Source organism: Coturnix japonica, chromosome 2 (assembly GCF_054131305.1).
Source record: "Coturnix japonica strain WE chromosome 2, WE-NBRP24, whole genome shotgun sequence".
Lineage (NCBI taxonomy): Eukaryota > Metazoa > Chordata > Aves > Galliformes > Phasianidae > Coturnix > Coturnix japonica.
Genome location: NC_140664.1, coordinates 131,914,898 through 131,938,948, shown reverse-complemented (window position 1 = coordinate 131,938,948; position 24,051 = coordinate 131,914,898). Strand labels below are relative to the sequence as shown.

Below are 24,051 nucleotides of genomic sequence, written 5' to 3'. Positions count from 1 at the left end.
TATGAATCACACTTTATTGAAAACACAGTAAGAAAAAAAAAAAACCAAAATCCTTCTTCCTACAAAACACTGAACGTAACATTTTAAACAATGGAAAAAAAAAACTACAACCATGGCCTTCCAAAAAAAAAAGAAGAGTCAACCTGACCACGGCAGCAAGATTTACTTTCATCAAGTTTTGTAACACAGCAAAGTATCCACAACTGAGAACACTGTAAAACACGTTTCTGGATGACCTAAAATACTCTAAAAAGGGTATGGTGGGGAGAAGGTGTTCATACAGAATATTGTTCTGTTTGCATTAGCAAAGAGTGTCATTTTTCAGCCATATTTTACCTTGGTCCAACATACAACCATGTGAAAGAAAAGCTGTTGTTCATGACTACAGACTCTACAAGGCCTTAAGTACAAACTGTACAACTAAATCCATTCAGCATCACTCGGGTTCACACACAGTTAAGATTGTGCAAATTTTCTTTTCAATTTAGAAAAATTAAGACCAATCTAAATGAGTAACAGTACAGTGAAAAAACTGGAAGTCCATGAGGGGAAGTACCCGCTGTCATTCTTACACTGAGAGCAGTAGCAACACCAACAGGAGCACTAATTCACTACTGTACTCTTATGGAAACATCAGCAGAGACCACCTGAAGGTGACCAGGTGTGATGAATGGCCAGCAGCACCCAGGTGCTCTCGTCTCCTTACAGGGGATTTTAGAGGCAGTGCCTTTCAGAGTAATGTACCTTTTTTTTTTTTTTTTAATCTAGGTAATGTAGGATTTGGTTCTCAGCCCAAGGAAGTAAAAGAAACCTACCCTCCTTTTGTGTACATGTTCCTTTTATGCATGTTAAGATTTCAGATCCTTGACCCAAATGTATCCGTTTTCTGTCCGCTTATTTTAAAGCAATAGGACTCAGACCAAATTAGACAAAAGTTCTTTGAAGTCTACCTCTAAAAAAGAAAATGAAAAAAGGCTCCAATTTGTTCTGTAAAACAATATAAAGCAAGAGTGGAAACAGCCACAATGATTTTGTGAAACCAAGTGTTTTGGCCCAGGCTGGGAAAACCTATGTTAGGGGGAAAACAGGTCATACATCAGCTCATTTCCTCCTTGGGCATTTAAACACAATTACAGACACAACACGGGTACCGCCACCACGCTGCATTCCTGCATCATCACTTACACAGAGGTCTGAAATATTCATATATCAGCTTCTTCACAAGAACAGCCTTCTGCACGATCTCACATTGATGGTACAAGGAACAATCTTTCTTGCACTGAAAAGCAGGTAGGTTGCCTCGCATTACTGGAAGTTAAGAGCATGACTGAAGCATTTCACTCCAAATTCAGACCCGGTGGTAAATTCTCAGAGTAGTCAAAAAGGACCGTTTTAATGGAACCCAGTATCAGAAAACAGATAATGTGCAAATGAAGGAATAAATACTAAGATGTTTGTAACAGAAAAACATCATCACTGCATTTCTGGTTGTGCTCACCCTATATAAAAAGATGTTAATAACCAACAATTAAGGCCAAGTTTAGCACAGTTTCATAAGCACTTGAACTTCATCAACTTAAGAATTTAAAATAAGGACTTTTTCTGATGTTCAGTTCTAAAGATCAAGTAGGAGAAGGATGGAAGAGCAAAGAGATGGTCAGCATAGATGTGAGCTACAGTTTTCTCCCCAACTTTTCTGCTCCAGCTTCCTAAAACCATTGTGCACAGCAGGGATTCCAGAAGTCACATTCAGTCCAATTTTCACACAAGACGCAAACTCCTTCCCATGGTTTTGACTGCAGACTCTGAGAACATCAATCACAAGTGATCCAAAAATGCAGCAACTAGAATTGTGTAGCAGATGGACAACCCATGGGCCAAGCTCCTCACGCCTACAACAGAGGTGGAGCATCACGGCTTCTTTGGGCAGTGTCAGATTTTGCCTGAAGGACAAGCATTGGGCAAGACAGGAAGAGGTGGCAGAGGTTATCGCCAGCTGCAGACATCACCTGCAAACCAGGTTGGTCTGGAATCCACATCAAAGCAGGCCTGGGGACAGAGGTCTGCTTCAATTGCTCTCTTGATGAGTTGAAAAGCAAAATTTTTTAACACTCACATGCTATTAATGCAACTAGAACAGACTGCTAGTTAACCAGTAGTGATACATTTAAGAGCACAAGATACTAGGCCCTGAAAAATACAGGTGAGAAGAATCAGGTATATTTGTATCCTAGATAGCCTTCAACACTATTTCAAGTCAGCACTAAAATGAAAAAAATACTAACAGGAAGGGCACAGGGAGCTTACAGCCTTAGTTGAAGCAATTAAAGGTTCACAGTTCATATAAACTTTTTAATCAAACAAAATGAAGTTCGTTTCTTCTTAAAGAGATTCCTAAATTGGTCATAGTGTGCTGTCCCTACTGAAAGGGCTTTACCTACAGAAAGAAATTTAAAATTGACGTATGCATTAAGTAGTAGGATTTAGCAGCGCTCCTGCACTTGGCATTCCCAGTTAAACATGCTGCTCAAATACAGAACACATAAACCTCAGCTACTGCGCACCGCCTGAGCCCACCAAGTTTCTGCTAGAGGAAGAAAAGAAGGGAGAACATAGGCCATCCTTAAAAAATGCAAAGAAAGTCACATGGATGGGGTTGCTCTTTGCTTTTTACCTTCATCCTGTACATTAGAGGGTAAATTTCTTACAAAAAGGGCCAGCTTGTCCTTCCTATGCAGCAGTGAGCCCAGCTGAGCTGCTGCGGATATGGGTGAGGAACAGGAAGGATTGCTGCAGCTCTCCCATGGCTGTCGCTCCTGGTGGCACACATGTCAGTTACATCGAGGAGAACACGGCCCTCTGCAGGACTGCATGCATCCATCCCACTCAACACAGGGCTGCACGAGCTCCTGCCCACACACACAGCTGCCCCCCGTATGGCACTCAAGGTGGTACTTTGGAACCAGACAAGGAGAGAAACTTGTCAAACCCTTTAATTTCTATGGAGCAGTCAACAAGGGAAAAGACAGTGAAGGAGCAGGGCCAAAGATGAACATTGCATTACAAAAAATAAACAAAGCTTCCTACAAATGCAAAAACTGTTACTATACAGTAACCAATACTGCTATTTATCATCTTAAGGTGTTAAGTATTGACAGTGTGCTTTACACTTATAATAAATCCCACGATATTACAGCTCTGCCACTGCACTTAATATTGTGCTACCAACACAGAATGAAGCTAAGAAATGGCTGATCTAAAACACCTAATTTACACCTACTTTGTTGGGTTTTTTTGGTCTTGTGTGGTGTCTAGTTGAAGATGGAAGCATTTATGTGCTTTTTGCCTCCTAAGAAGTGAGGCAGATGTTAATGTTACTAAGATCAGTTGTATATACCTTGAAGGTATAGACCACCTGACTCTACATGAGTCAAAATACTAGGAATGCATCATCATATCCATTAATGAATTATCAGTTGCGTGTATTTAAGTGACCACATATGCTTCTGTGAAAAGTATACAGTGACCTGTATCTTACACACAGGATACTTGAAAGTACCATTGGATCTGTAAGGAGTTCTGCATAAGCATGTCATTTTCAAGGCCAAACATGATGCAGACAGTGTTACAATATAAATAGTTGGTTTTTAAACAAAGCACTGTCACTAACTGCACAGAGTAGTTCTGAATTTCTTATCCACCATGGAAACTACACAGCATCCTTAAGCATCCACCATATTCCAGTGTAAAATACTCTCTTTCAGGCTTTACCCACACATCTCTCTGACTAGAGAATCCAGAAGGGGTGGGAGCAAGTATGGCTGTAACATTCACTTTGAAAGAGCTTTCAAGTTTTGCCTGAATCTTGCAGGCTCATCAGCAGGAGCTGCCTCTGCTCAGCTTAAGTAATTGCCCAACTCGCTTTCAGAAGCCACATGCACCTCAGAAGCCCATCTCTTCCTGCCTTCTTGGATCAGCGATGCTGGGACAAACCTCTCAAAAACATTGTCTCTACTGAGAGAAGTGTGAAAACCAACATCTATGTCAGTGCACCTTCAAATCCATTCACTCAAAGACCATATTTATATAATCAAAGTTGCAACAGAAATACTTTAACAAAGCTAACTAGCCTCACTCACAGCTCACCTGCGCCATTTAAGACACTAGACAACTTTGGTCATACTATCACTTATGTAGACAAGTGGATACATTTCAGATGCTTTTAGCTATAATGATAACACATAAGGCTGCAAGCTCTGAGAATACCTGAATTATGGCCCTAATAAGAAAACTCTCCGTGTTTAAAATGTAAACATTCTCAAAGAAATTCTAATTATAGCTCCCTGTTCTTGGCTGAAGAACTAACTCAGAAAACCTTCCTCACTAAAAGAACGATAAACAACAGAAATAGATGCTTGTAAATCTTAGTAAAATCAAGCAATTTTACTTAAAGTCCTCCGAAACTCAGTACAACACATCAATAGTCAGTTTAACAAGCCTTGAAATTATACTAATCACACAAAAAGTAACTCCAGCATATTTGCTACAGCAGTATTTACATGATGCCCCAGTTCAAGTCAGAAAAGGCAGCCTGTAAAAAAACCAAAAAATTCTCAGGTACACTGGAGCTTGATTTTTTGAAGCTGTCTAGGAAAACAAAGAAAAAAACTACTCTCACATTCACGCACACACACACACACACACACCAATAAGCCTACAGCCCAGTGCAGATCTCAGTAGATACCACCCAACAGCTTCTAACACGGGGTTTACCTCAGAACCCCACTGGTGAGTTAACTGTCACAGTCTAATCACACTCAAGACCTCAAACCACAGACGGACATACTTCAGTTTAACAGGAACCAGAACGACCAGGAACATTAACTGATCCACTACATGCGGTGCACATACTGAAGTTGTCCTTATTCCAACCCATTTGAACATCACCTGTAACAAAGCAGCACAAAAAATGCAACTAGAGTTTCAGCAGCTGTGGTTTTGTTGGTGGGTGCTGGTTTCACCTTTTTGTATTTTTTTATTATTACTACAGACAGCTAATAGGATTCCTAAGGCAGCAGTGATGCTGAGAAAAATGACATTACACTCACCGATGCCATTCTGAATGTAAGGCCTCCGGGCAGTTAAATTGTAACATCACAAAAACTTGTACTACCAAGCTTGAACACACAAGCTTTACTTACCAAACCACCTACACCATCTCTATAAGCTTAGAATTTAATTTATGGTATCTACACATGTAGTCCTATATACATGTTTGTGTGTACATTAAAAAACAGGCTAGTGAAAGATACTGGATTATGCCACTGAACAGAAATCCTCATAACTACCGTATAAATTCAGAGAAGTAATTTACTTCAAATTAAAGAAGACACTAAAAAAAAAAACCTGCAACCACAGCCTCCTAGACTTGTGCTACCTGCATGGGTTACAAGTACTGCTTACACACAGGAGTTCATACAGAATTTTAAGGGACGCACCTAGTAAGATGAGTGACCTCCATGGTACAACATCTTTACACAACTGTAAGAGCTGTGACATGGGGTCTATGCAGCTTTTTTTTTTTTCCCCCCCCAAACCACACAAGGCTCAGATTTAACACTGAACTTAATCTCCATTGTGCTGCTCACTATTTAATTAGACATTGCCTGACTACCAGTAAAGCAACCTGGCATTTACAGCTGGGAACAGAGAACTGAAAACACTGGCCTTCCAAGAAAGCTTCATGCTATCAGCCAACCAAGTCCAACTTGAACTGTGGTCTCTACCAGTAACTTTCTTTTTTAAAACATTTTTAGTGGAACTGCTTATCTACTGTCAAGGATGTCCACTCCAAGTAGCTTGCATTTCCAGTAAGGGCCATACCGGGCTTCAAGTGTATCTTGAATAAAGAATACCCCAAAGTTACTCTTTACAACTGTGTTTGCATTACACAGGAGGTACTGTGCATTCAGAGGGTAGCAGGTTTGTATCTAAAGATATGAGACTGTCAATAAAAAGAAATTAATTATTCTCTTCAGCTTCCAGTCTTCAAGGCACCTCCTGCATTAACTTACTGGGAAATAAACAAGCAGACCAAAAGTTAACTGGAAAGAGAAGAATCTGATACAGCTAAGTTCCTCAGAAGCACACAGCATCGAGAAATGAGACAAGGCTGGACCCAGATTATCAACAAAAGAACAATATAAAAAAGCTGATGAGATGACAGGAATGCCACGAGGTTGATGTTTTCAGCTCTGTTGATTGCAGGTGATTGTCAATCACAGTGTTTTCTGATGCCCATTTGCAGACGGCTTTGTCTCTGAGTCTCTTGGATTGTTTGACAGATGAAGTTTATCTAATCCTGAAAAACATCACAAAATAAGGAAAAAATGAGATTCTTCTGAATTTCATGTGTATAGCTGTTCAGAAAAAATACAAACTAAACACTTCTTCAACAAAGCAACTCTCTCAAATCAACTATGCAACTTTTCTGAAACTATTTTAGCATAAAAACCAATGGATAGATTTACACACTACTTCCCTGGTCACCTGCTCCCCTGGAACTTGAAAACTCAACATCATAAATGACAGAATGGCCTCTGTTAGTCCTAGAGAAAGGCTCACTCTAGGAAGTGCTTGGATTTTGTTCACCAAGTTCCCAGCTCTGGAAAGCAGTAGTCAGTGAAAACTAACACAAGTGCCTTTTAGACACTTCAAGTCGATGTTTATAAAAAAACCCTGAAGTTTCACTGTTAGTCCATTCCATTTAAGCAAATGCTATCCTATGGTTGTAAAAACGAGCTTTATTCATTAGTAGACATGAGATGCAGTAACAACATCAAAGTAACATGAAGTATGAACTAAATTTCCAGTGCTGTTATTACCTAATGCCTTCAGGAGCTCTTCTCGCACAGCAGAAGTGAACTTTCTGACCAGACATAATGTTGTCATGATAGCAAAGAGCAAGTTGTAAGATAATACGATATAGAAGTTCCCCAGCCAGTTAAACCTTCCAAAGTCTCCAAGCAGATCAAATCGAGTAATTCCTGTTAAAATTGAATTTGAGACTTGCATTAAAACCTTGACCACATTTTTAGAAAAGCACACAACTATCACTCTGTGGAAGTGAAGTAACTTCAGACAAAGTACAGTAAGACATGGTTAAACAGACAAGAAAATGCTATCAAGTCGTTTGCCTCTTTGACTACAGTAAAACTAAGACACTTAGCAAAACACTGAGCTTCTGTATGTCTGTGTTCTTCAGAGTATCTGCTTTTGAAACTGAAGTTTAAAGACTCCTTTCCAACCGCACCTTTTTTCCCAGAGCTATCTGCCTGTATTTGCACAGAAGGAAAAGAGCCTGTCTGAAAGATGGTGCTGACAGGTCATCTTCACAACTTTTTACACGGGTAGACAGTGACAGGAATGGTTTTAAGCTCAAGGATCATGGCAACACATTCTCACAGGTCAGACTGTGAAGTTGTGAAGGAAGGAAGCCTATCTTGTGCCAGAACTAAAATGGCATCGGAAACTAGACCTGGTTCTGCAGGGTCTGAAAGCTTTTTCAAAACCTTATTTTTGAAAAGGTCGAGGCCTTTGAGAACTGCAACTTCACCAGTAATACTAGGTGAAGAGACAGAATGGAAGGCCAGCTACCTTCCTTTCAAAGGTAACCTCAGCACTTACAAATCTCACTATGCCATAGTCCTGGCTCAGACCCTCAGGACTCCTCAAGCCAGCCATCATCATATTAAAAAGCAAATGCTTCTTGTACTCCGACATTTAAATTGAAGAAAAAAAAAATTGAATCAACTTGTGTTCAAGCAAAATAGGACACAATGAAGAAAATGAGAAAAGTCTGAAAGGATAAAAGGGGTTAAAAAATAACAACCTCAAGTTGACCAGAACAGCAAAATAGAGGCAAGTAGAAATAAAGCAAGAGAAGTGAAGCACAAGCTGACTGAATAAGTGGTAAACAATTGAAAAATAACAGTTGTTTTCACACTTGAAGACAAGCAGTGCCCTTAAGAACATTTTCAAAGCAGCACAGTGTTTCACTCAGGCTGCAGAGCTACAGGAAAACTGAGAAAGTCAAACTTGAATGTATAGACTTCCAGAGCCTCAAAGGAAAAGGAACAAAACAGGCAGAACATTGGGTGAATTTATCTGGACACAAAGGGGGGTTCAGAAGAATAGCTGGCAATGGTGTGGGAGTTCCGAGGACAAACAGAAATGAAGCACAACACTTCTGTAACATAAGCTACACATTTTCCTCTTGCAAATACAAAAAAGTCACTGCTCATGAGAAAATCAGACAGCATCATTCTGTAGGCGGGCTGGGGAAAAGGTTAACAAGCTTTTGTGACTCCTCAGAAGCACAATCTGCACAGCCTGCAGAAAGAAAAAAAAAGTTCCCAAGACCACAACTTGAAAAGCTGCTCAGAACTGAAAGCTTCATCTCTAGTAGACTTAAATCCATGAAGCTTCACAGCAGTTTCTCAAATGAGGCACTAATTGTTAAAAAAAAAATCATATAAAAATCGGTTCAAGTTAAAAAAGAAACACTATTTTAAACATTTGCAAATGAGTTTCATGGCACTTTTTGCTCAACCATTACAAGCAAAAGAAGATTTCTTGGAAAGTTTTCATCATATTAGAAAATTCCATTTTGTTCACAATTCTTTGCTTCTATATTTCTGTCTATTAAGTGCCCTGTTCTCCATTTGCCTCATGGCAAAACAGTGCTGCTGGGAAACAATTTTCAAGCAGGAGTTCTAAGGTTAAAGAGCTCTGATACAATTAGTTTAGCGTAGTAAGTATCATAGAGTAAGAAAGATTAGAGACAGTTCATCCACATGCTGTTTAATGTTAAAAAACGCTGGAATTTCCATCTTTAAAACTTGAAGAAGATCCATACATGTATCAGATAACTTTTGCTACTTTACCTTTCACATAACAATAATAGTGTTTTCTGCACAGTCTAGAAACTTGCTTATTTAACGCTGTGAAAAGACAATGATCTGCTTAACGTATTTCTTACTTTGCACCTCTTCAGTCCCGCAGGGCAGTCGCATGTAGTGCAACACATGTTGATATTTTTGCAAAGCGCCACATGACTCACTGTACTCTAACACACTCTATTAATCCTGTTTGGACAGCTGTGTCTGTGCATTTGTTAGCTGTGCGTTAATTGTTCCATCCTTTTTCTTCTTTTATTTATCTCTATGGCAAACTATTCAGGAATTTCATTTGTCTGCCTTTTTTTTTTAAGTGAGTTTTACCATTAATCTGTTTCCTACGAGACAACAGTGCACCCAGCATGTATACTTTCTTCCACAGAAACCACTTATTATCAACCGTTAATCTCATAGATTGTTAACAGTTATTTTTAAAAGAAGAAAATTATTAAAGAAAAAAAAAGAGATTATTTAGTATGTAGCACTCATCTGTAGATATACACCACAAAATATACAGCATAGCTTAGTGGAAAACACTAGCTACCCTTGATTGAACTGTATTCTGGTTGGAAATAATTGGCTACAGAACTGCTACTGAGTACAAGTTGCTGCTCTGTGGGCCTGAGCTTTAACTCAAACTTAAGACATACAGTCTGAGATAAAGCTTTTTTTTAATGTTCCCAATTAAATTCACATTAGATGCAAGTATCTTCCACTACTTAAACATCTACTTTTATGTACTTTGTAATAGCCTTGCGATCTAACTTTTACAACTGAAGATCAACTAATTCAACAAAACTGAGATACAAAACATCTTGAACATCTTGTATTTCCAACTGGCTACATCGATTGCTTTGAATTCTACTGCTGGTTCTTAAACAAAACATCAGGATTAGTTGCAATGTTAGATTCAAATGGTTTGTATTTTAAAACTGAAGGAATGCAAAGTGCAAGCAGACTTCAGTGAAACTGAAAGTAGCCTGTTTATCACAGTGCCAAAAAGAATTAATCAACAAAGATTCATGGAATTATTTTAGAAGGCATTTCCACTTAATGTTACTTCATTTTATATTTGAAATCCCCAGATGTATTTTCTCCGTAAGAACAAAGCACTGCAATTTGACAGTGAACACAAAATCATTTTATTCTGCCCTGCGTGTACTGTATATTCTTCACATCTCCTCTCAATAATTCTAAAATCTGACCTGCCTTTTTAAAACTGTGTTCTCCAGAAAACGCATTGCTTCTGTTTTTTAAATGCACATTGTTCAGTATAATAAACAGCTCGTGTTATAGATAGGGTCCCAAACACAGCCAACAGCATGAGTTACAACTACACGTTTTGTTACTCAGTTGAGTGTTCTTTTAACCCATTCTTAAATGCCCTGTATTCTAATATTTTGTACTATAACATTCTATGCTTCACTTACCCAGCGTCCTTGACATCACTGGCAAAGCCGAGCTCAGCACCAAGATTGAGACACAGTTTCCAATTATCTGTTTGAATACATCAAATAGCATTGAGATGATAAACAGGACCGTTGAAAGAAAAAGGAAAAAAAAAAAAAAAAAAAGAAGAAGAAAATCTGGTCAAGATGAAGGAAAAATAATTGCATAAAACACTGTTCAAACTGAACTTATTAATTATACAACCTGTTGGTAGTCCTGATTACCTCTGTCACACCTCTCCTAATGGTGTTACACCATTGATCATCCAAGAGTTTTAAAAAAGAAATCAAATTCATTTATTTTTAATCCAAGTGTTAAGTATGTCCTGATTCAAAGCTACTACGTTGCAAAGCCATCAACTATTTAATTCCTGCAAACATTTTAGAAAAGAACCATTTCATGAGCTGAACTAAATGACTGATACATCAGCTGAAGCTTTGTATGGATTGCAGGATTAGCATTATCTAAAAAAAAAAATTACAACAAAGAGTTTCTTTTCAATTGAATGTCTGATGGCCACTTTAAATGGTATGAAAAAAAAAATCACAGCTGTTAAGATTTTACTCCAGTTTTTGTAAAGCCTTTTATAAAGAGTAATTGAAACTTCTTTCTCTCAGGAGGGATCACTTTCTTCAGCATTAATTCTATCAAAATTCAAAAGAAAAACTCCAGACTTGTTAAAAAACAGTAGATATACATGCATCACTATTAATTTCTATACTATTTTTGTGTACTGCAAACAAACTAAACAAAACATTAAGAATATTCCAACTCCTTAAGTAATCTACTAAACCCTCTCCACGTTTACCTACTTTCCCCTTCCAATAATTAAAGGTAAAAATATTTTTATCCAATATCTTGGATATTGGATAAAAAGCACATTGACAATATGATTATATAATGTGCACAATATAAGCACATTGATATATAATTAAATTCAACATCTGTTCCTCAGTTACTGAACATCTCCCCCTTGTCAGCTGTGGGAATATTTTGCAAAAAAAGAAAATAAACATTTTCCTCAGCATTAGGTAACAGCACTTGTTGTACTCAAGCCAGTGCTAAATTGCAGACAGTCAAATTAGCCTCAAACTGCAAAATGTTACTGAATAGACCTCCTTAGTCTTAGTTTAATTATTCAAATTTGAATTACTCTGTCTGTATTACTTCTAGCAACCAAGTTCTTCAGATTTCAAACAAGCTCCCTGAAGTACAGTTAGCACAATCAAAGTTACTCATTAGCAATACATTTCCTTTGAAAAAAAGTTCTTTCACCAGCTTTTCTATAGCAAGTAAAAAGCTGGGAATAGCAGAGCTTGTTAACAAGTGAATGGATGCCATCCAAACTAAACAGAGCACATCCTTTTTCCCACTCATTCAGCATTTTGAAAATCTTCCAGTTTGTGTTTACGCAGCTTACAAACAAATAACGATCGCTGCAAATGAGCCATTCGGGGCAATTACTAACTAAAAGAGTCAGTCTGTCTTGGGTGGCAAGAGAGAGGAGGGGGCTGTCAGCATCACAGACTTTACCTTACCTTTGTCATAGTTGTATCATCCTTCCTGGGAATGAAATTTTCAAAAAAGCGAAGGCTGTAGAAGCCGACGACAGAGGATACCATGAGATAGCTGTGAGAATCAAGGAAAAAGGAACCTCCAAAGAATGCTAGTTTCACTCAAGTTCTCAGCAGTCTCCTATAAAAGTCTTCAGAACCAGAGGAGAAAAGAAAACAAAAACACTTCGAGTGCTTGAGAAGGACCGACCTATCTCTTTCTTCTTTCCAAGCGCCTTAGTAAAACGCCGGTGTCCCAGAAAACTGGACAGAATGCTTGTTAACAGACAGAATTCTTAAAGAAAGGATACAAAATCAAAATGATTTCAAGTGCTGCTCCCACAAAACCAAAGGTGGATAGGGACGCATTTCCTATTCCAGGACCCTAGAAGAAAAATACTTGGCATAATTTAAGAACATACACACAACATACATACAGTTAAATTATACATCTTAGATGAAGCAAAGCTTTTTCTTAATTAGTTAAGGATCACACAGATGCTCTAACCTGCAAACCTCACATCCCTTGCAATTACATCATCTTGCTTTCAAACTTGACTGAAATGCATTAAGTCAGAAGTTACAAAGTTTCACAATTCATGCACATTACATCTATCCACCACACTGGTGGAGAGCTCCAGAAACTAAAATAGGAGCAGCTGTTCGCAATGCAACAGACAGTGCAGACAACAAACTAAATGGCTTTTACAGCTCTGCAACCTCATCTAGAGCTACAGGCAGGGGAAATCATCACCAATTTACACACCCTTGTGATTAAAAGGACTACTACTCAGTATGCTATTCTTGACCTTCTTGAAGTTTTTTTGTTATTTACCACAAAGGAGGGGGGAAAATATCACATTTTGAAAGATGAACACAATGACCTGAAAGGCTTTTCATATTGTTTCATTACTATCTTTTTTTTTTTTTCCCTTAAACCGAACATTTTTAAACTGTATAAAAGTAGATCATGCCAGAAAAATGCAAAATTCCATACCAGTTACTTACTTGACTGAATCATTACACCTTTGTAAAGACTATAGACAGGTTTTATTATAACACATATATAACATATATAAAATGTTATATATTTTATATATATATATTATAGTATATACAAATATACATGTAACGTATATAATGTGTAGTAAATGCTTCAGCAGGGCTGGAACTCAGAAACAACTTCATAGTTTCAAAGTTCACTTTTGCAAAGTCTCCAAAGCGTTACCAAAACTAAAGAAATCACACAAGAGAAGTTTACTTTACCCCTGATCCTTTTGGCATTGCAGTCTCATCAACCAACAGGTAAAGAATGTTGAAAGCAACTAACAGAACTGAGATGGACTGCAAAGAAGAAGAAACAATCTAATTAATTAAAATCACTCCACATTTGAATAATGAGTATATATATCCTCACCAGAATTCATAATGGTAAGTTCTTTTAAAATGAACAGGAAAAGTATCGAGTTTATTGCTTAAAGATATCACCCAGAATTTTTAAAACAAAATCCCCAAATTCTTCATAATTCCTCCTTTAAAAATAAATAGAATTCTTACTGTCTCAATCAGTAGCAATATCATAACAGCTGGATACACTAAATTCCTCTCCCAAGCAGAAGCTTTTTTCCGACGTTCTGTTCAGAAGGGAAATACAGAAGTGTATTAACATTGATCAGCTTCAAGTAAAACAAGCAGCAATTATTTAGGGTTCTATAAACTCTTGCATGTGGATAGCTAAGCAATCTTCTCACAAACTGACACCAACCAGTTCATCATAATAACCACTCTGAACAGAGGTACAAAGCAATGCCCCAGAATGAAGCCTCCTCTCGGAAAAGTTAGGAAGAAGTATAAAAACAAATTATTCCCTCTTGTTTAACAGTGTTTCCACCATAACATTTTTTGCCCCTGGCAGACTGTAGTTTAGCAGAGATTAAACTTCAATGAAATTAAAAACTTTGTTTACTAATGTTCATAAAGTCTTCTAGATAATGGCGCTATATTCCAGACCTTGCTTCTGTAAGATGTTACAACCAAAAACAAAAGCCAACAGCTCCTTACTGCAGTCTTACCTTTTCACATTGATAAATGCAAAGTATTCCAAGCCTGTGAATAAGTAGGGAGATTCCTACTGGGTGGTAGCCAAATAATTACAAGTGTCACAATATATGAAAAAGATTGTGCTACTGATCTCCATGCCAGGACGCCAAGTATTACAATTTCTTTGTAATTGCATTAAAATTAAGATCCAAATCAGACTCTCTTTAAAACATTTGTTAGACAGGTACAATGATTCCATGTAAGGCAATTCTAGAACCAAGGACACTTTGAAAAGACTGCAAATGCACATATTTAGTTAGAAACAATTGGTATTAATCAGGTGACTGTTGCAAACTGAACACAGTACCTTAAAGTCACTTAAATTGCAATCCACGTGAAACAGCACGAAAAGCGTATTACCTAGATTTGTTTTCTTGCACTTCACTTTTTCAAGCTCCCGTTCCAACTCTACTGTCTGGTTTTCCAATGTGGAAGATATCCCTTTGAAAACACAAGACATTATTTTGTTTTGGATGGGACCAGATATAGTACTGCAGGACATACTGTGAATGTTCAGATTTAGGAGACATCATATTAACACTTGTGGGTTCAAGTGGCAGGTGTTTTCTGATTTTGTTCAAGTACTTTATAAATACACTCATAGTGTGGCTCCTTGTTTTGCCTCCATATGACCATCATATCAAGAAGCAAAGAATCTCTGGATGCCCTTCAAGGGCATTATTATTTAGCAACTTAAATACAAAATGCACTTTTGCTCCCAAATTAAGCAAGTTGGTGACAGGACCTCCTGTTTCAACTTTTACCTCTCTTTCCCTTTTCTTAGCCCACCGAGTCTCCATCCTACTGCTCAACCTGTTGCAGTTTCCTCTGCCCTTATCTCCATTTTACCACCAGCCTATTGTAGTCAGCTTCTCTGTGCCGCAGAGCTCCTGCCAACAACCACAATTCAATCTTCCTCACAGCCACCCATGAGATTCCATTCTTTCATACCCCTTTTCAGTTAATAGCATATACACATCACCAATAACTAATTCCTCAAACTCCTTCCTCCACACCAGCTGAAAACTGGCAGCTGCGTTAGTTCTTCTCTGCCTTGAAGTTCCTCATCAAGTCTTCCTCCCTTCCTCCAAGTAGGTCTGGAGGAGCCAGCCCATCTTTCTTCTCCATCCTTTTCAACCTCTGATTCTCCTTCCGCCAGTTGAACTTTCAAGTGCAAGCACACTTATGTTTCTACCCCTGACTCCAGTTGTTGGCCATCCCCTACCAATGGCCTCACCTTTGGTGGCAGGCTAATTTCTATGAGACTTATAGTCTCACAGCATGAACTTTTATCTCAAATCTTGATCATTTGCCTACAAAACCAGGCAGACTTAGGTTGCTGGCATGCTAACACTACTTTATGGTCCAGTTTGACTGTTTCCTTATTTCTTCAGTACGAAATAAGAAGAAAAATTTCACATCCTCCATCCTTCATATTCTTGCAGTATTCTGCAGTGTGACGTCCCACATGAACATTAAAATAAGCAAATATATCTCTTGGATTATTATATTTTTTTGTGAAACATTTACTCTGTGTGAATTTTTCAATGCAGAAATTTTCAGCACTAAAATCTTTCAGAAATTCATTTCTGAAATGTTGCACTGCACATTTCTTTAACACAAAGGAAATGTGTTACATGCAAAAATGCGTGACATCTAAATGTATCTTTCATATATGTGTTATATTACTGTTATGATAACATCTACATTGGCTTCGAATCTTATAAAGATCTCAAATCCCAGATATAGCCAGAAAGATGTACAGATGCAGATGTTAGTTCTAACGATTTTCATTCGCTTGAATGGAAGTGTCTGCAATGGCCATAATTTAAAATATACATAGAGAGATGAAACTAAGTTTCATCACATGGGGGGGGTTTGTTTTGTTTTTTTAAGAACAGAGGTTGTTCTGCATGTTTGTTTTAATTTGTAAACAAGTCTCAATATTATTATAAAAATAAGCTGATGCATTTCCTACTCCTAAGACAGTGTTTTATGGAACAACTAATTACTGTAAGTTGAATTAAGAATGTAACTTTAGAGCTCAGTGGAAAAAGTCTCCAGAACCCTAATGCAAGCAGTTAAAATAAGAAAACTTAAGTTAGCATCTGACATTTTCTTCTCCATAATTGACTTAGTGGACTCTAGGGAAAATCTTTATTTGAGGTATATGCGGTTTTTTCCTTTTCAATATAAGAACGCAGAGCTCAAGACTAATATCCATGGGAGCCTTTCCAACAAAGTCAGCATAATCAAATTAGATCTCTAATGAGACACTTTCATACAAATTCTGAATTGCATCTAAGTGCTCTTGTGGTTCCTCCTTAAAAGTAGTAGCAAACAGGTTTCTATACAAAAGGATATTTTATGAACAGGGAAGGTGAAGTTTCAGATCAGTCAAAAGAGTGTTTGAAAAGGATGCAGCTAAATTCTTAAAAGCTCTATACCATTAGCTTTATTTCAAACATGTACAAAGTTCAATGTCAGCGCTGTCTAGCCAATAAATCAAATTGGTAGAGAAGACTTGTTTGGACTAGCAATGAAAAGTTAGAAGGGATTCTCCAAGAAAGCCACAAAGCAGCTCATTTAAGGTCAATTTAACGGTATTATTCTGTTTTTCTTCCAGCCCCGACATAAGATTTCAGTACCTCAAAGGAAATTGTAAGAGTATCTATTTGCATTCCCCCTAGGTGATTGGCAGTTCAACACCAATTAGTTCAAAATTACACTGTTACTAGTGTGCAATAAAAACAACACCTTTCATCTTTCTTACATAAGTAAGGATACCTTCAGAGCCAATAACTTTGATCAAGTAAGTATTTTTGATCCTACCCCACCCGTCTCTTTGGATTCAGGAAAACTAATAGCCAAAGGCAACTTTTTTCTTTTAATATAAAAAAGTCCCAGCTTTATTCTTCAACCGTAGGAGTGATGTGGGTACTGAAATATAATACACTGGAAACAAACATTTTCCCAAATCCCAGTATCTCTTCAACAGATAAAAATACTAGGGTAGATAACGCGATCAAACCCCTCCCTCCCGCCTCCTCCAATTTTCACTTCTATACTGGAGAAGGGAGAAAATTAATTTTCACAAAGAAAACAAGCAGTTTCCCAGATATATTTGTGTTCAAATAAGAGGAGGTTTGCATAAAATTTTATCAGTTACACCACAGCCACAATAGTTACATGTACACTAAGAAAGAAGGGCACAGCTCACACAGCCGAACTCTTCCTCGATAGATGCTTTACCCAGCCAACCCTGTGGGAACAGAGATTCATACTAACCCCTGACTACATCCAAGCACTGTCTGAGGAAACATTAATTAGGACTGACCACAGTAATACTATGTGTGAAAGTAATTATTCCACCACAAAATAATCAACACTGATAACCACCAAGTATTGCTTAAGTCTGTGAGGAAAGGTCGAGAGATCTGGGGCTGCTCAGTCTGGAGAAGTTTGAGGAGGCATCTTATCAATGCTTATAAATATCTAATAGGCAGGAGTCAAGCAGATGGAGGCCAGGCTCCTCCCAGTGGTGCCCAGTGCCAGAGCAAGAAGCAATAGGCACAGACTGGAACACAGAAATCCTCTAGGGAACCTGCTTTACCAAGGGTTTGAACTAGATGATCTCCAGAAGTGACTCCCAATCCCTATGATTCCATGATCCTCTGAAAAATGGACTCTGTTTTCCTGGTATAATTTATGTCTTAGAAAGACTTCTGGCAGAAAGGATGAAACTTTCCAGCCTTGCCACATACATGAGAACTATGTTTAATTACTTAATTACTCACAGAAATCTTGCAGAATGCCTTGTGCATATAACATCCACCTCCACCTACATGTTATTTAGAAGTTAAGCTAAAAGGCAGATAAAATCTTAAGTCCACTATTTTTCTCTGTATACTAAGCATATGTTCTCAAGCATTTTTCCAGATAGCAGTGGCAACATCATTCTCTCAGCATGTGAAGTAGAATTCATTTCCCTCTTATAGGAAGAATTAAACACCACATCATTCATCCCTCAAGCTCTATGAGATATGAGTGCATTGCTGATCCACATAATGCTGAATTCTAAACAATTCATCAAAAAAAAATCCAATCTTCCTGCTACAAGTCTGAAATGCAGATCCCAGTAGATCCATCTCAGAAGTGATTGCAACAGACATCTACGCAGAAAAACAACAATCATCTAAATTACATTCTCCTCCTCAATGGTGAAAACCACTCTGCACTACTTCTAACAGCTACGTGAATAACTCTATTGGTTCATTTTTCAGTATTGCTTTTTTCTCATCCCTGAGCACCATCACCATGACAACATAAAATATTCAGTAACAAATATTTTACAGGTGCTAGCCAACATCAAACACACCAAATTATAATTATCCCATCGTAGCTTCAAAGATATTCACTCCAAGCATCATTTTGCACGCTTGTATGCATATGCATATATATGCATACATACATGTCAGTATAAAAACCTGTAACTTCCAAAACAGCACATGTAAACGTTACCTTAAAGCTGAAACAATGCCTGATTATTCCTCCACCCATTTTAAATGTTGAAACAAAGACCATTATCTACTGTTATCAAAGATCCCCTCTCTGAACAACTTTTACCAGAGACTGAGAACTGAAAGAAAAGATTGAGGTATCACTGTCTCCATATATATATATGGAGACATATATATATCTCTGTCTCCATATATATATATGGAGACGTATAAGAGAAAGGCAGGAAATGAAGAAAATTAAAGCTAAAATAAGTCACATCTTCTAGAGAAGACCAACAGCAGATGAAAGGAAAGACTGTATGTTGTGTTGAGGGACAAGGTTTAGTGGGAGCTATTGGTAATAGGTGAACAGTTGGACTGGATGATCTTTTAGGTCTTTTCCAACCTTGGTGATTCTATGATTCTATGAAAGCCATGACATGAAAAATCTTTTTCCAAACTGAAACAACTGTATAAATTGTGGCTCAATAGCTTATCCATGCAGCTAACAGCAGTTTAGAGAAGAATATGTACAATGTGATTTCTAGATTTAAAGAGCTAGAACTCTGACACATTTTCCATAACAGGCATCTGTTAGGCTGCAGTATTCTTCATCCTAGAAGCTAAAGATTCACGTTGCTTTTTGAATACTCTGGAACATGAATACTTTGCCAAGAATTGCAGGAGCATAATACCAACAGAGAAAGCCCAAAACATTTATATAATTTATTACCTGTAATGATTCATTCATGGATGAAAAGTAACAATTAAACTAAACATATAGCTCCTAGAATACAGTAAACTACAACACCAAGATTCTAAGCTAACAATTCATTAAACAACTGAAACAAAAAAAATCCTACAAATAAACAGAACTGAAAGTGTAGGACATTGAGACTTCTGCTGACAGAGTGAGTTACTGCTCTTTGGGCAGGGATAAAATACAGCCATTTATTGATCCAAATTATTTTTACAGAAAGGGTGGTAGGTTTGGTCAACTCCCACTTCATTTTTTATTCTGAATATTAACATATTAGTACTGATGAATATATTAAAAACAAAACACACAAGCCAATCCTGAACACAGTAAGCAATGAACTGTAAGCTTATAATGTTAAGTACAGTTTCATACTATTTAACATTGAGATCGATACTCATAACTAGGAGCACTGTACTCTGAACACTGTATTTGAAGCAGTAGTAGAACAAGCATACCATTAAGCTTCCTCTGAATTGCTTCTTCCTCTAAAGTGATGATATACATCTGCTCATCTAGGTCCTCAAGAATCTGTATTTGGAAACAGAAACATGAATTGACTGATTATCAACAGAAAGAATCACCTTTTGATTTATTTAGGTTTGTTTTGTTCCAGTAACCTTTATTTTAAAAGTATATTCTACAACTCCATATATGAATAGAAGAAAGAATTCCACAGAAGCCTGTCTACCTTAATGTCAGGCATTTCAAATTTAAAATTTACAAGCAACTAAACAGTTGTATGTTTTCTTTGCATTTTCAGGGCTGCCCTGAGCTATGAAAAGGAATGCAGGACCTAAACGCACTCAAATTTTGGTAATTACAAACTAGGAAACATGACAGCAAGGTCACCAGAGCATCTGCCTATGGCACACATTCTTCCATTCCCTCACTTCATTCAATACAACTACAATATAGTAAACATGTTTAAGAATTTCTCACAGTTGCCAGCTACCTACATGCAAAGTCAGTTTCTCTCAGTTAAGTATATCCCCAGGTACCTCTCTGCTCTTGTATCCTTACCTCTTGAGCTCAGAACAAGCACACCTTTCAGGCACTTGAAAAACAGACAGTAGGCAATACTGGCAATAATATTAGCACTGGTGCATTAATATTAACACCAGAGGAAGTCTACACTATTAAAAAAAGCTCTTTGAGAAAAGCAGGCTCTTGTGCTGTAATGACTATAGAAGAGAGAATTATATAGCAGTGCTCTGCAGGTAAATACTGAAATGCCACCGTACCTTCTCCCAAATAGCTCACAAGGACAGGTTTGTGTAACACTTACTGTTGGCTTCACCAGCAACTGACCCATTACTGTAAACATCCGTGACAGTCCCACTGGCGTGCATACTACAGAGGAAGGAACATTACATAAAACAGTCATTTCTAAGTCAAAGGCTAGCTTCTCTTTGCATGTTCAGCATCACATTACACATGCAACCACATACAGTTTTCAAGATAACTGAAAGACCTTCAAACTACACTCTAAGCTTTAAAACCTTATGCCATTATATCAATTTTGAACAAGACAAGCATCACTCCTTCAAGGGTATAACTGATTTTCTTTTTTGGATATCATGGAGATACCTTATGATGGGAGATCTCATGTTTTGAATAAATAATCCTGTGAGCAAGCTTATGACACCAGAGGCTATGACTATTCTAGTGAAATCAGCAGTGCCAGAAGACATTCCTGGATGCTCAGGCTAGACCCAAGTAAATTGCTGTTAACTATCTCTCTACCATGAGATTGCCCTCAGTCAGGTTGTATTTTCCCAAACAATTCCCAGGTGTAGTTGTAGAGCTCACACAGCCCAGAAACCATTGTCTTAGGGCAATATGCACACAGAAAATGCAATATATGACACAGGGGCCACTGTGCTGGTGAACATCTCAGACATTTAATCTGCTCTCACAGGCGCAGTTGTATGGTCAAGAGATCACAAAGATGTAAAACTTACACTGCAACTTCAGTTGACAGTAGGCTCAGTTGTAAGATTTTAAGCACTGTTTTCTATGAAATAACAATTTTTCCTTTTCAACAGTAGCCTGTGAAAGCCTCCAGACATGAAGCATGAATGTTTACTGGGACAAAGTCCCAATCTGACTTTTATTCTATTTATTTTTTTTATTATCAAGTATTAGGAAGACTAGCCTTCAAACACTGACGGGTGAAGGAGATGGAAGGCACTTGTTTGTAACAGCATGAATGTGGACATTTATAGTTAACAGTATCATAAATGTTGTTTAGAAAGGAAATGCAGCACACAAGATGTTATAATGAAGTTTACATTTGCTTTCATTAGCTAGTGCAACAATACAACTACTACGTATCACAGAAATAAAGAAGCATTCAACAATAGCTAACTTAAGCTACTTTTCCTTGACTAAAGAGAGAGTCTGCAGGCAAAGGAGAAAAGAGAAAAGCAGCAGTGCTGCAAATCATCCCAGCAATAAGCCTGTCATTTCCTTACCGGTACAGTGCTTCAGCAATTAGGCCACCTGAAGTTCTTATGAAGCTCTACCCCAGCATCAATGTGTTCCAAGTTGCCCTTGTTTTATTTCCCTCCACCTTCACTCCCCACTCCCTTAACATGGGTTTAAGAATCTCCACATACAAAGAACCTAAGGAGACCCACTAAGTTCTCCAAGCAACACCTTTCCTAGACTGACCTCCTTGGTTAAGTAAATGTCTCAAAGTGCCAATCCCCACCCATTTTTCTGTAATGACAGTTCTGTAAATGTTAACTGTCAACCTTTCAAGACCAGAGAACAGGCGAAATCACAATTTATAGCAAGGACCGTGTTCTGGGCCTCCCCACACTATCAATTTCATTTTATTTTACAGAAATAACATGTGAGCAGTGGAGGTGAAAAGAGCCCTGAAGCAAAGGCTGATTTGGAGCTTCCTGTCATCCTTCCTATTCCCCTAAGTAGGGATGATGGAACTCTGGTTAAGACTAGTTGGAATAAGACTGGTTTTGAACTGTGCTTGTTTTGTCTGGAAGTCTGCTGTATAACTGGTGTGACACCAGTCCTGGATTAACTGCACTATGTTCCAACATTCGCCTTTAAAGGAATATAGGAATATTTTCAATTAAAAACAGGAAGAGCACAGCTTACTGAACACAGGACAAACTAAGTGCTCTAATTTCACGCTGTACTCACGATATCTTGCAGACATTTCATGTAAAAAATGCATTTCCATAGGCAGAATGAGAGTCCCTCCTTTTCAAACGTTTGCTTTAAGAAATTACAGTTACAGGTGCAAATGCAACAATGCATTTGTTAACAAACCTCAGAATTCCGACTTAGCAAACTTAAACCAAAATGTCAACTTATAAAAATATACAATTTTTCACACCCAACTTTGACAAAGTTTCCTTGCATCTTTAATAATAAAAAAGAAAACTACAGTTTTGAAAAAAAAAAGGGAAATACTTACACAGAAGTAACAAGCATCCCATCAGTGATATACAGGAATATAAATATGGGAGGTAGAATTCCCAGAGGTCTGCAAAGAACACAATAGGCACAGCCTTAGCTAATAACAAACGGGCTACTTATGTCATAGATACAACCAAATTAACTCCTTTCCCTAAGCTTTCTTCCTCAGGATTGAAGTATTTCTATATTTTGAAGTATAAACTAAGAATTACTTAATTAACAAATCCGCTGGCAACAAAATCCCGCACCACTTAACTTGAAAAATATCTTCAGCTTCGATTCCCATCCCACTGAAATAAACTGTTTTTAACATACACGTACAACACCTTGTCCACAAAAGCATATAATGTATCTGCTGATATAATGAAGTTACTGAAAGGGAAAAAAGGTATTGACTAAATTCATACAACCTCTTCTCAAATTGTGCAATAGTCACATAGCATTTACTAGGAATAAACGTAATTGAAAACAACATCTGTGTACAGAATTAAAACTAGTGCAAAGGAGTCTTTTATTTCTTTGTTCTTTCAAGTTCCATACCGTACAAAGACTCCATACTGGCAGCATCATTGTCTATGAGTGCTGAAGCCACCCATACGATTCCAAGGATAAGCAGTGCAAGAAGTATGAGCATTACGAGGGTCTCCAGAATGCGTGCTCTGATCCCCTGTGGGCAGAAGAGAGGGAAGAGAGAAGAGTCAGAGACTTTCAATCATACATTTTCAAATATAAGAAAAATATAAACAAATAGCAGTTTCTTCTTCCTTGATATATATCCGTATTTTATTGTGCAGACAAAAGGATACCATGTAATGTGCTTTTAAAATACAGTCTTCCATGTGCATAAAAAGGAAAGTACTTATGGTTTTATAATGCCTGGGTTGCGTTTTTCCCCTTAAAACCATAGAAAACTGCTTTAAATTGCATATGCCTTACAGTTCTCATTAATCTCATTATTTGATAAAATATTCTTTATACCGCATGATTTTGTCTGAGCATTTTTAAAAGATGGATTACTTTTATAATACTTTCAGCAAAGAAAGTGGATTAGCAAATTTTTATCTATGATTCCAATCAAGGGAATGGAAAGCCAATTATGGCAAATAGCCCAGCAAGCATTAAACCTCACATAGGTACAACACACCAATTTAGTTAAAATACATTCTTCAACTGAAATTGCTTCTGCCCCATTCCTCACAGTCTGCAGAGCCCTCCAGCGCGCGCTCGCAGTAATGCTCCTTCCCAGCCAGCCTGCTCACTGTTGCTGCATCGCTTCCAGCAGCACC

At 37.6% G+C, this 24,051-nt stretch overlaps 1 protein-coding gene across 3 annotated transcripts in view; it reads right to left on the bottom strand.

Moving 5' to 3' along the window:
- Positions 1-24,051, bottom strand: part of LMBR1 (limb development membrane protein 1) — a 61,966-nt gene continuing 37,915 nt past the window's right edge. For all 3 annotated transcript variants that reach the window (XM_015852832.3, XM_085540691.1, XM_085540690.1), the window contains 12 exons: positions 23,306-23,432; positions 22,764-22,832; positions 20,604-20,668; positions 19,774-19,846; positions 14,420-14,500; positions 13,517-13,593; positions 13,226-13,303; positions 12,271-12,344; positions 11,945-12,035; positions 10,388-10,454; positions 6,885-7,046; positions 1-6,361 (listed from right to left, as the gene is read on the bottom strand). In XM_015852832.3, coding sequence (XP_015708318.1) covers positions 6,279-6,361; positions 6,885-7,046; positions 10,388-10,454; positions 11,945-12,035; positions 12,271-12,344; positions 13,226-13,303; positions 13,517-13,593; positions 14,420-14,500; positions 19,774-19,846; positions 20,604-20,668; positions 22,764-22,832; positions 23,306-23,432 — 1,047 coding nt within the window. In that variant the 3' untranslated portion in view covers positions 1-6,278. The remainder of the gene's footprint in view (positions 6,362-6,884; positions 7,047-10,387; positions 10,455-11,944; positions 12,036-12,270; positions 12,345-13,225; positions 13,304-13,516; positions 13,594-14,419; positions 14,501-19,773; positions 19,847-20,603; positions 20,669-22,763; positions 22,833-23,305; positions 23,433-24,051) is intronic.